At 39.3% G+C, this 12,156-nt stretch overlaps 1 protein-coding gene across 2 annotated transcripts in view; it reads right to left on the bottom strand.

Moving 5' to 3' along the window:
- PRORP (protein only RNase P catalytic subunit) overlaps nt 1–12,156 on the bottom strand; it is a 98,714-nt gene that overhangs the window by 5,997 nt on the left and 80,561 nt on the right. For both annotated transcript variants that reach the window (XM_063440200.1, XM_063440199.1), the window contains one exon: nt 10,717–10,865. In XM_063440200.1, the coding sequence (XP_063296270.1) occupies nt 10,717–10,865 (149 nt within the window). The remainder of the gene's footprint in view (nt 1–10,716; nt 10,866–12,156) is intronic.

Below are 12,156 nucleotides of genomic sequence, written 5' to 3'. Positions count from 1 at the left end.
TCTAGGTCTTTTCTTAATTTGTACCATATGGGGATTAAATTATTTAGGATTAAGCCCTTATCATATTTACCTTGTCTAAGGTTTTTTTTATGGTCTGTCTTCCAGAAGAGAGAGTATATATCCTCCTTTATTTCGTCGTTTAGTAGACTCTGTTCCATTTTAAACCAAATTTGTTCTTTTGCTACATCGGATTGGGTTATTATTGCATGTGCTATGTTACAAGCTCTCCAAGTATGATTTAATTGTGGGATTCCCAGTCCACCCGATTTTATCTTTAATTTTGAATGGTTTCTACTCAATCTAGGACGTTTTTGACCCCAAATAAATTTGTTAATAATTGATTGTGCTAAGGATAACCAACTTTCTGAACAATAGAGGGGTAGCATGCGGAAGAGATACACCCACTTTGGGTATATATAGAATTTTATAATATTTATTCTCCCCCACCATGATACTTCAATTCCCTTCCAATTATTCAGGGTTTTTGCTGTATTTTTCATTAGCCTTAAAAAATTTTGTTCCATAATACTATTCGGTTCATTAGTAATTTCTATGCCCAAAACTTCCATGGTTTTTTTTTCACAATTAAAACCGAATTTGTCAAATAACTTTTGTTTAATATTCGACGTAAGATTGAATGAAAGTGCTGTAGACTTGTTTAAGTTTAATTTATATCCTGAATAGAGTGAATATTCCTCTATGGAATCCATGACCTTTTCCATGGATTTCACGGGATTTCTCAGAGTGAGTACCACATCATCTGCATACATTGTAAGCTTTAATGATTCCTTCTCTAATTCTATTCCTTTTATAGAATCATCCGCTCTGATTCTGTGTGCTAGTGGTTCGAGACTAATCAGATATAATATTGGGGACAGGGGACAACCCTGTCTAGTTCCATTTGTTAGCTTAAACCATTCGGAGGAAAATCCGCTTCCCACTACCCTAGCCGTTGGAGTTGTATATAGAGCCATGATAGCCCTAGTGATATTACCTTGAAATCCGAAGCTGGATAGGGCTTTCTCCAGAAATTCCCACCTTACCCTGTCAAAGGCCTTTTCGGCATCTAATGACAGGGCAAGGAGGGGGATCTTGTGTCTGGTTGCCATATCTGCCGCGTCTATCAATCTCCTAATATTAGAAGTTGGGGCTCTGCTGGATATGAACCCCACCTGATCTTGATGAATAATACTAGTTATTACGTTAGATAACCTGTCTGCTAAAACAGAGGAGTAGATTTTAATATCGCTGTTAAGTAATGAAATAGGTCTATAATTTATTACTAATTCCAAATTTTTCCCAGGCTTTGGGATTGGAACTATATGGGCTTTTAACAATTCACTGGGAATATTTCCGTATGACATAAAGTCATTAAATAGTTTGGTAAGAGGTTCTATTATATTATCCCTAAAGGTTCTATAAAAGCAGTTACTAAACCCATCCGGTCCTGGTGCTTTTTTTGATTTTAATTTTTTAATTGCAGATTCAACTTCATTTTGTGAGACAGGTTTATTTAATACTTCCAATTGAGCCTCTGTTATATGCGGGAGTTTGAGTTCTGTAAAGAATTTAGAAATGTCATCAGTGCTATTTCCCCCGGGTAGATTATATAGCTCTGCATAATATTTTTGAAATGCTTCACCGATCTTTTCTGGCGACAGGACTACTTCTTCACCGTTTATTTTTATTTTAGAAATAATTTTTTTAATTTTTTCTTTTTTTAATCTATTTGTTAGTAGTTTATCCGCTTTATTCCCTTTATAATACCAGTTTCTTCTTAAACGTTCTAACGCAAGGTTAGATTTGTTTATCAATATGTTATTAATATTTTCCTTTATTTTTTTTAATTCTTTACTTATTTCAAACGATATTTTTTTTTTGTTCTGTTTTTCCAATCTATCATGATCCATATAAAGTTGTGCCAAGTTTTGTGAGTTTCTTTTTTTTTCCTCTGTGCCCATTTTTATAAAGCTTCCCCTGATTGTACATTTAAACGCACACCAGAGCGTAGATAAGGAGATCTCAGAATTATTGTTTTCTCTGAAATATTCTTCTATAGCCTTTTGTATTATGTCCACATTTTGTTTTTTTTTTAACAAATTTTCATTCAATCTCCAGTTAGATCTAGTTTTGGGAAATTCTTCTTTAATTTCCAGAATTAGAGCATTGTGATCTGACCATGGAATATTAGTGATCAAAATTTTCTTGACCCTTCTAACGATATTTATTTCTGTCAATATATAATCTATTCTTGAATATACCTGATGCGGGAAGGAAAAACAAGTATAATCCCTTTCCATAGGATGCCAAATGCGCCAAGTATCCATAAGACCTGCCTTTTTAATTACCTCATTAAATTTTTGGGAGGACTGTTCTAACTGTCTCTTGTTCTCATTTGTTTTTAATTTATTTCTGTCCATATCAGGGTCTAGTATACAGTTGAAGTCTCCCATATATATTATTTTCCCTTGTTTAATTTTTTCAACTTTGTTCACCAGTTTATTTAAAAACCTTATGGGAGCCTTATTGGGAGCATATAGATTTACAATTGTATATCTCTGATTGTTTATCTCTCCGATTATTATGAGAGTCCTTCCTTCATCATCTGTAACTTGATGAATTAACTTAAAGTCTATCTTTGCAGAAATTATAATTGCTACTCCTCTTTTCTTGTTCTTGGGCATAGAGGATCTGAAAATATGTGGGAACTCTTTTGAGCTAAATCTATCTTTGTCATTTTTTAGCCAGTGTGACTCTTGTATTCCACATATATGTATTGACTCTTTCCTAATAAAGTCGGTGAGGATTACTCTTTTCTGCGGTGTATTTAACCCCCTTACATTGAGAGATGCTATTCTAAACATACCTTAACTCTATCTGACCCCTTTCCCCTCAGTCTGGACAACCGAAAAACATAACATACAAGACATTGCACCCCTACACTTAACATTAAAATAAATGGTTCCTTTCCCATAGGAGCCATAGATCTCCCTGCGTTCCTTCCCCCTGTATATCAGGAGGGAAGAAATTTACAATTTAACCACCTTATATGGTTTGGTGATGGGATATACCAACAATTATATCAAACATGTAAGAAAGCAATCCGCAAGTTACCCAGAATTCAAGCGGAGATAGTAAAAAAAAAAAAAAAAAAAAAAAAAAAAAAATTTGCTTTACATTCTTTACCAAAATTCCTTCTCTCTTCTCTATCTTTTCCCCTGTATTATTTATCTTTAGTGCTCATATCCTATATTGTTTACTTAAAGTGTAATACTCTCTCTCCATTTATTATTTATTTATTTTCTCTTTCCTTCTCGCTACTGGTTATACTAATAATATCTATTTTTCAGTGCTTAAGTGCTCCCCACTACTATCATTTATTTGTGTGATATTCAAAAGTATCTTAGTTTTTCTTTCTTTCTTTCCCTCTTTGTCTTACTGCCCCACTTCCTCTCTATTTCCTTTCTTTTTATATATTCTTTAATATTTGTGTGAATTATTTAACCATGTGATTTTCTGTTTCTCTAATTGTGTTTTATCTCGGTTCATTCACCTCATGTTAATTTCTATAAAGGAAATTATATTAGCTACCCTACTATCCTAATTTTATTTTTCTTTGTTTTAAAACACGTCTTTGTGTAAAGTGCTTATCAATGTTACCTATCATTCTCTCTCTTCATGAGAAGGCAACCGAGGGGGAAAAGGCAAAAAAAAAAAAAAAAAAAAAAATATAAATAAATTAAAGGCTACTTACAGTTACCTCTTCCCGACCCCTATTCGTGGGGAGGGGGAGGGGGAAGTCTAATGTAAACCCGTACATTTATTATTTAAAAGTTTCCTGAATCCATTTTTGGAGACTCTGAACTTCTCTATACATTTCCACTTTTTCTCCATACGTGAATCTTAATCCAACTGGGAACAACCAAATATACTTGATTCCCATTTCTCTCAATTTGACAGTACAAGATGTAAAATTTTTCCTAGCCATTCTGATACTTCTAGATAGGTTGTTGAATATTTTGATAGATTCATATTTAGAGTCTTGTAGGGACTTGGATCTCATTGCCCTCATAATTTCTTGTTTAAGTCTATATGAATTTAAAGCTGCAATGACGTCTCTTGGCTGCTGGGCTGGAATGTTACTTGGGTTTGGGATTCTATGTATTCTTTCCGTACAGAATTGGCTAAAGTTCTGCTGGACCCCCAAAAATTTACAAAACTCTTTTAGGAATTCGTCCAGTCCTCCTGAAGTCACTTCTTCTTGGATTCCTCTTATTCTGATATTGTTTCTCCTTGCTCTATCTTCGTTATCCAAGATCTTGGCTTCCATTAACGCCATTTTTTTTTCCATCTGTATGATTCTTTCTTCATTTAAACCTTGTTGTAGTTTTATATGGTCCATTTTATCTTCCATTAGATTTATTCTGCCCATTATTTTAGCTATCTCTGTTTTAAAATCTCCCATCATTAGATGTATTTCTTTCTTTATATTTTCTAGTTGTACTTGTAAACATTCGTTCAGGAGATCTTTTCCAATCAGGCCAGCATCTTTACTCAGAGAGTCCGACATCTCCTGCTCAGGGTTTGTTTGCATTATAGCTTGCATTATGGGTTGGGCTGCTCCATTTATACTGTTTCTTCTTTCTGCCTTCTCTTTGTCTTGAGGTGAAAAATAATTTGAGAGTCTTTTTTCATTTCTTTGGTCGATTTTTTTTTCTCTTTTATTTCCCAGCTTAAGTTCACTTTTTTTGTTTGCCATTATAGCACTTTCTTGTATGGAGTTAATAAGAACAGGATAATATGTATCAAAAAGTATATACAAAAAAAAAAAAAAAAAAAAAAGAAAACAAAAAAAAATTTTTTTATTTGATTATTCCGTCTTTCTTTCGCTTGATTGTGTCCGGTATCTTGATTTCAGGAACTAGGGTCTCACGGCGTTCCACGGCTTTCAATTGTCAATTGTCAATTGTTCTCTGGCGTTCTCTGGCGTTTTATTGCGTTTTTTTCTTAGGCTCCAGTTGTCTTAACTTTCGTTCTTAACAACTTTACATTCATCAGGTGAGCTTTTAGAGATTTTAGAGCGTTTATAGAGGGAAATATATAATTTTATCCAATTTTATCCAATTATCCCTCAGCTCTCCAGATAGCTACAGGCGATTTACAAAATAGTGATTTTTCCTCTCGAATGTCTATTTTAAACAAGTACATGGAACTTAACGTTCCGTATATTCTGTGTTATTCCATTTTTTTTTTTGTTTTTTTTTTTCCCGTCTTAACTATTTTTTGGGTGACGGTTAAGTTAAACTCGCTTTTCCATCCGAGAGGCTCTCTCAACAAAAATCATTTGGAACCTCCTTTACCCACTCCTGTTAACGGAGTTTTCAATAATAAAAATAGGTTAAACACCTATCTTCAGTGGGAACTAGTCTCGCAACTGAGATTAATTTGGAGCCTTTTCCACGCTCCTATTTGTGGACTTTCCTTAGATCTATATATCAGTATATATCAGTATATTTCAACATTATATATCATCCTATTGGTGGAGTTTTCAGTAAGGTGGAGTTTATCAAGTCTATGTTCAAATGTGCCTGTGAAATGGTTTTCTGTTGATTATGCAGACATTATTCAGCTTATTAATATGCCTTTTGTATACTTGCAGTTATATTGTCTTCTGCTTGTTATTTATGTCATCTTTTTTGTGGCTTGCTGCCGTACTGGATGTTCCGATCTGCTCGTCTGTCCGTCCACCACGTGTGTCTGCTCGCTCGCTCCCCTTCACTGCGTTAACACCAACCTCAGGCTTCCCTGTCCTGTATCACCATGCCACCGAGATCTCTCCTGCGCTATCTGGACACTGCCACCGCATGTACGCTCGTCCGTCGCCAGCTACCTCCAACTACCGCCAACCGCCGCCATAGACCCTCAGCCTCAGGTACCTCGCGGCTTCCTTATCTTTTTCGCGGCTTTTCCCCTCACCTCCCGCGGTACGTGACCGGCGTGCGTCGTCACGTCATCGCCCCTCCCTCACTCGAGACAGTCTTGCATTTTATGTTAAATTACTGTAAAGAGCAGGGGTTACCGGAGAGGGATCCAAGATGATGGTGCTATGCTCCAACACACAGCTAAAAGTAGTAGTGTGGATTCCTACATTTACTTTTATTATTCATAACTCAAAACAATACATTTGTTAAATGTGTGGGATATGTATTATATAAAATAATCCAGGGGAGTGACAGTTTAACTTTAAGAGGAAAATGAAGCTTCCTAAAGAAAAGACATGCATTTCAGTAACATAGAGCAAACGCAACCAGGAAGAAACAGACTACCATGGTGAACATGACAATGCAAATGTTTGCTGTAAATCAAGATTAATAGGAACCAGGAAATAACCTGCTGTAATGCCATATAGGTGCAGAATTAAGACCAGGAAGAGAAAAAAAAAAAAGAAGAGCAGTTTCCTAGTACTTTATTTCTGGGTTTCATTTTTTTTTTTTTTTTTTAAGAAACAGCCAGAGGCATTTTCCAGTGTAAAAGACAAATTACCTTTTCATTTGTACTTTTGAGCTTTTTTTCTTTTTTAACCTGACGTTGTTTGCGCACATTTTTTTTTTTTTAAATTCTTATTTTTTTTAATTTTTGCCGTACGTGGGCAAATGACATTCGCTTGTGAGGTACCCCAAAGGCAATCCTCCAGCGTTTCACATTTATGTATTACACAGGGGGATATGAGAGTCATGCACATTTTTGTTATTATTTAGTCGTACATGAAAATTAACAGGCGCTTTTACGAGTGAGTTATTACGTGCTGACAATTCTAGTTAAATCAGGCTGAGTATGCCACTGGGCCGGCCATGTGTAAAAGAGTATAAGTCATGCTACCACAAAAAGGAACATATTATATAAATGAGTGCACCTATTGAAAACATTAGTTATAACAGAACATGGTCTGCAGTTGCCTGTGGGGGGGAGGAGACGGCATCCAGGAACTGCTAGGCAGTACCAGCGGTGGTAAGGCTGCACATTTGGAGTTACCCTATGCCCAGACTTGGAAGGCATTCACTGGGAGCAAGGTAGGTGTTGTACGTAGTGTCACAGTGTGAGCGGGACCAGATAATCCTCAGTCCCCAGGGATGTGCGACTGACCGCTTCAGCGAGCCACGAGCTCTGGATCTCTGAGAGTCCCGTTCTGCCCCCCCTTGGGAGTAGTGGGGGGTCCCGGTAGGCTGTCGCTGTAGGTGACGGGGTGCCCTCTGTTTGCGTGGGTGATGTTTCAGGGTTATGCTCTTGGCGGCCTTTTGCTGGGTCAGGCTTGCGGTTGGCAATGTAAGTTTGTGAGTAGGGGTTCTGTCTGGAGGGGACCCTCTTACCAGGCTGTCTTCTTGAGATTGGCGGGATGCTGGTGCTGTGCGGCTTTCAAGGTTTGACCAAAAGCGAGTAAATATCTCCTCCAGCCGCTTCATGGATTGCTGCATTGTGTCAGGAGGGTCTCCTTCTTGCTGCCACGAGGCGCGCGCGTATGGAGTAGGCACGACTGCCATCTTGGATGACTTCTTCGAGCTCACCATACGGCTATATTATCTCGGGTGTGCGATCCCACAGGGTTTGCAGTGTGCTGGTGCGTCAGATCGGCATGCCAGTGGGGACCGGGATAACCCCCACCGGTCCAAAGGGGGGGGGGAAACAGGGCCCAAAATGCTATGATAGTGAGGTGAAGTGAAGGAGTGGCCGTCCCCTCCACTTGACACTGTAGGCCTCTGGGGCAGCTTGCGTTGTGTGCCTGGTATTTTCCTCCAAGACTTGGTCAGACTGCTGGCACGGTAAGTGCAGGTATATTAGGCGATTTTGTAGTTGAAAATCGGGTGAAATCTCCCTTCAATCCGTATAATTTCAGGTTTTGTCGAGGAGCCCCTGCGACACACGTCTGCCTCAGTCGGCAGCCAGGCCCCGCCCCCCGCACATTTTATGTCTTTTTTTTTTTTTTTTAACACATAGCCCCTTTACTCACCATTTAGTTCATCTCCACTTCAAAAGACCACACTTTACACAACCATGTATGCGTTTCACACTTTCAGTATCAGAAGCGCTTTACAAGAGAGAGGCTGGGATGATGGCAAGGTGTCTGAATGGATTTAAAGACAATGTACTGCAGGAGTGAGGCTGTAGCATTGTGTGGGTTTGTGGCGTGGACTGTCCCAATGGGATATTTCTTGATGGACCAACCAGGACCCTAAACTATGATGAGTTGTCATCGGGGGTCATTAACCAGGAGAAACAACATCTGCATCTCTCAAGCATGTGGAGAGCTTTGTGAGCTACACAGGTTAAATTGATGTAGGTTGCAAGGGTGATGATGCTCCTATTAACTCTAGGAGCCTCCATATACCAAACCCATACATCACATGCGACTTGTGAGCAAGACCCAACCTCAGTTAGACCTGTGAAGTTCATGCACACAAAGACAATTTGCTTGTACTTTCCCCCATCTGGTTAAAAGTTGCCCTGTGGGTAGGGGATTATGGTGTTTGGACTTCTTGTCCCAGTTTTATTTCTTCAAGTGACTGTGGCAGAGACATTGGTACAAAAAAATAATAATTTATACTGTCTGTATATTTCATATTCAACCAGCTAGAGAGAAAAGTGTACGTTTGTAGGTTAAAGATCCCATAAGGCCTTCCATCATTCTTCTGGAATATGAAGATGTCACTGGCTGGTGATGGATCTGATCAGTCTCAGAGGAGGGGGAACAGATGGCAGAATGCATGGTTTAGAAATAAAATAACTGGGGAACAATGACATAATGTCCAGATCAAAACCCTAGGTTTGGTCTATAAAAACAAACAGTGTTGTGTTGCATAGATAGGGTAGTTACTTTGAATAATTAGGGAGCTGGGTTACAGTATAGCTCTTGCAACACAGCAAGTATGAAACTCAATATATAAAGAAAACAATTCTGGTGTACCTAATGTACCACACAGGGGAGAGGGAGACGGACTAGCACTAAGCTGCTCTAGAACTGGTTTAAATAGGGATTTACTAAAAACCTATATAAAAAAAAAAAACGTTAGAAAAAGCTCCCTGAAAGAGTGTAGATACCAGGAGCTGGCTAAGTGACTAATAGCTAAAGCACTAATGAATAGAGGAAAAAGCTGATGCTATACCTTTAAATCTTCAATGAGTGAGATGTCCCTTTAAATGTGGGATGAATGTGCAAAGTGCAAATAAATGCTACATAGAGAGTGAATACACTTATAAAAACTCTAAACCAAAAAAGAAAAATAAAAAATGAAGAAGAAAAATTAAATAAATAAATATATAAATAAAAAGTAAAAATGTAAAAATGCAATAATGTAAAAATGTAAACGATGGATTGATATGGAAGCCAAATTCTCAGCTGGATGTCCAGCAAATATGAATGAAACTAGTATCTATATCCCAATAGAATGAGGGGTAAATGATATCTGTTCCAAATAATATACTTTGTATGATAAAAGAGACAAATGGTAAGCAATACAGTATGAGGAACTGTTAGCTCAGGCAATAAATACAATGTATCGCTGGTAAACTGAAGCACGAAACTGGATCACTTCATTCAAAAATGCCAGTTTATTTCATACTTTAAAATAACTTGAATAAGTTAAATATAATAAAAATACAGGTCAAAATGAATTCAGGGATGCATTACCAGACTGATGTACTAAAAAAATAACAGCAAGGACCTTCGGATTGTTGCAGATGGATGTGGATTGTGATGATCCGTATCACAGCTGCCGGTGAGGGCGGCGTTAGTCTGCGAGCACGTCCCGAGCAGGAGCCTCACTTCAGGGGACGTGCAGAGCAGATGCCTCCGGTTGCGGTTATTACCAAACTGGTCCTGCGTATGAAGATTGAACTGCTGATGTCGCTGCTGGTAAATGCGTCTGATCCTGTGTGTTGAACTGCTGATGTTGCTGCTGGTAAATGCCTAAAGACAGGCATTCATGGCAACACACAGGATCAGACGCATTTACCAGCAGCGACATCAGCAGTTCAATCCCCATACGCAGGACCTGTTTGGTAATAACCGCAACCGGAGGCATCTGCTCTGCACGTCCCCTGAAGTGAGGCTCCTGCTCGGGACGTGCTCGCAGACTAACGCCGTCCTCACCGGCAGCTGTAATACGGATCATCACAATCCACATCCATCTGAACAATCCGAAGGTCCTTGCTGTTATTTTTTAGTACATCAGTCTGGTAATGCATCCCTGAATTCATTTTGACCTGTATTTTTATTATATTTAACTTATTCAAGTTATTTTAAAGTATGAAATAAACTGGCATTTTTGAATGAATGAAGTGATCCAGTTGCGTGCTTCAGTTTATTTTTTTTTTGGTTTAGAGTTTTTATAAGTGTATTCACTCTCTAATGTAGCATTTATTTGCACTTTGCACATTCATCCCACATTTAAAGGGACATCTCATTCATTGAAGATTTAAAGGTATAGCATCAGCTTTTTCCTCTATTCATTAGTGCTTTAGCTATTAGTCACTTAGCCAGCTCCTGGTATCTACACTCTTTCAGAGAGGTTTTTTCTTACGAAACTCAATATAATTTATATTTTTTTTTTATTTGGAAGAATGAGAATGTTTACACAATTGGCACGCAAAATATAACACCACAACCCACCGCCCAATAAAAGAAACTTGTTTAACAAAAGAAAAGAAAAAAAAGTCACCCACGTATTTTGAAGGAAGAAGCAATCTGCCCGTTGTTGCAGCTGTTCTAAGTGCCGCCGTTGCCATCCCCGTGAGTGTTGCAACATGTGTCTCCGTCCCAGGACCAGCACACGTTTCCCGCCACTAGCCAGGCTGCTCACCACATCTAAGAGCTAAGAAAACAGAGATGATCAGGAAGTGGAAAGACAAGCAACACGGGAAATACAGAAAAGGAGAATAAACACAGCAGTTATCAAGATGGAGTTTTGCAACAGTTAAAACGTACACTGCTTTTACTTCTGTTAAAACTTTAGATTGTTAAGAAAACCTATTTTTGGTCTTGCTCAGTTATTATATTCTCTCTGGCGCAATACATTTACTAAGAGAGACCCTAAGTGTAAACGATAATCCAGACATGGACCCTGTGTTAACTGTGCCTAGCGGGGTATCAGCTACACCTTTGCTGACGAGGCCCTAGGAAGGCCGAAACAATGTTATCTGTATCTCTTGTGCAGAGGGAGAATGCTGGCATTTTTAGATCTGGACTGCACTTATGGTGGGATCAGTCTGATCATCTAATTCTTACAGGGTTTCTCTGTAAGGGCACAAGTGAGTAAAAACCTCTGAGACCCGAGCAGGGAGTAACTGAATGGCAAGCTATTGAGCATTAGGAGATTTTGCCTGCCCTCAGAGTTCTCATAGTTTCTGCTCAGTTGTTTCGTGTCAGGGTACCTGAGGTCTCTACCTCTAAGGGAGGGAGAGACTTGGTGGTTTATCCGTCCAGGCGAGCTGTTTCCTCCGTTCCTCGCGGTTCATCCAGCCACTTAAACACCGGCCGCGAGGAATCCACATCCTTTTCTAGCAGGACGCTCAATACGTGACGTCATGACGCTATCACGAGCGACCTGTCACTCAAGTGTCCGATATCCAATCGGCACTTGTCAGAGGCGTGCTTACCATCCGGAGCCAGGGTATTTAAGCTTACTTCTCTCTTCAGCTCATTGCCCTGTCGTGGTTCTAGCTTGTCTAGTCACTCAGTGCTCTGGTATTCTAGTTTGCTCTATTTGGTTTTGACTCGGCTTGTTGTACTACCCTGCTTCTCTGTTATCCCTTGACCCGGCTTGTCTCTCGCTTATCTGTCTTCTCGTTCCCTCGACCTCGGCTTGTCTCTGACTATTCTCTATTACTCTCGGTACGTTAGTCCGGCCATTCTAAGGCCCGGTATACGTACCTTTCCACTCTTTGTACCCTGCGTGTTGGATCCCTGTCCCGATCCTGACATTACGACAGGGCCAATGGATCCTGCAGGTACAAACAGTCAGCTTGGTTCTTCTGATCCCAGGTTTGACGCCATGGAGCATAGGATGGATCAGATGGCTCTAGCACTACAGGCACTTTTGTCTCGTGCTAGTAACCCACCTGAGGAGACACGTACTCCTTCTATTTCTCCTGCAGTCTCAGGTC

Source organism: Pelobates fuscus, chromosome 13 (genome assembly GCF_036172605.1).
Source record: "Pelobates fuscus isolate aPelFus1 chromosome 13, aPelFus1.pri, whole genome shotgun sequence".
Lineage (NCBI taxonomy): Eukaryota > Metazoa > Chordata > Amphibia > Anura > Pelobatidae > Pelobates > Pelobates fuscus.
This window is presented reverse-complemented; position numbering and strand designations above follow the sequence as displayed.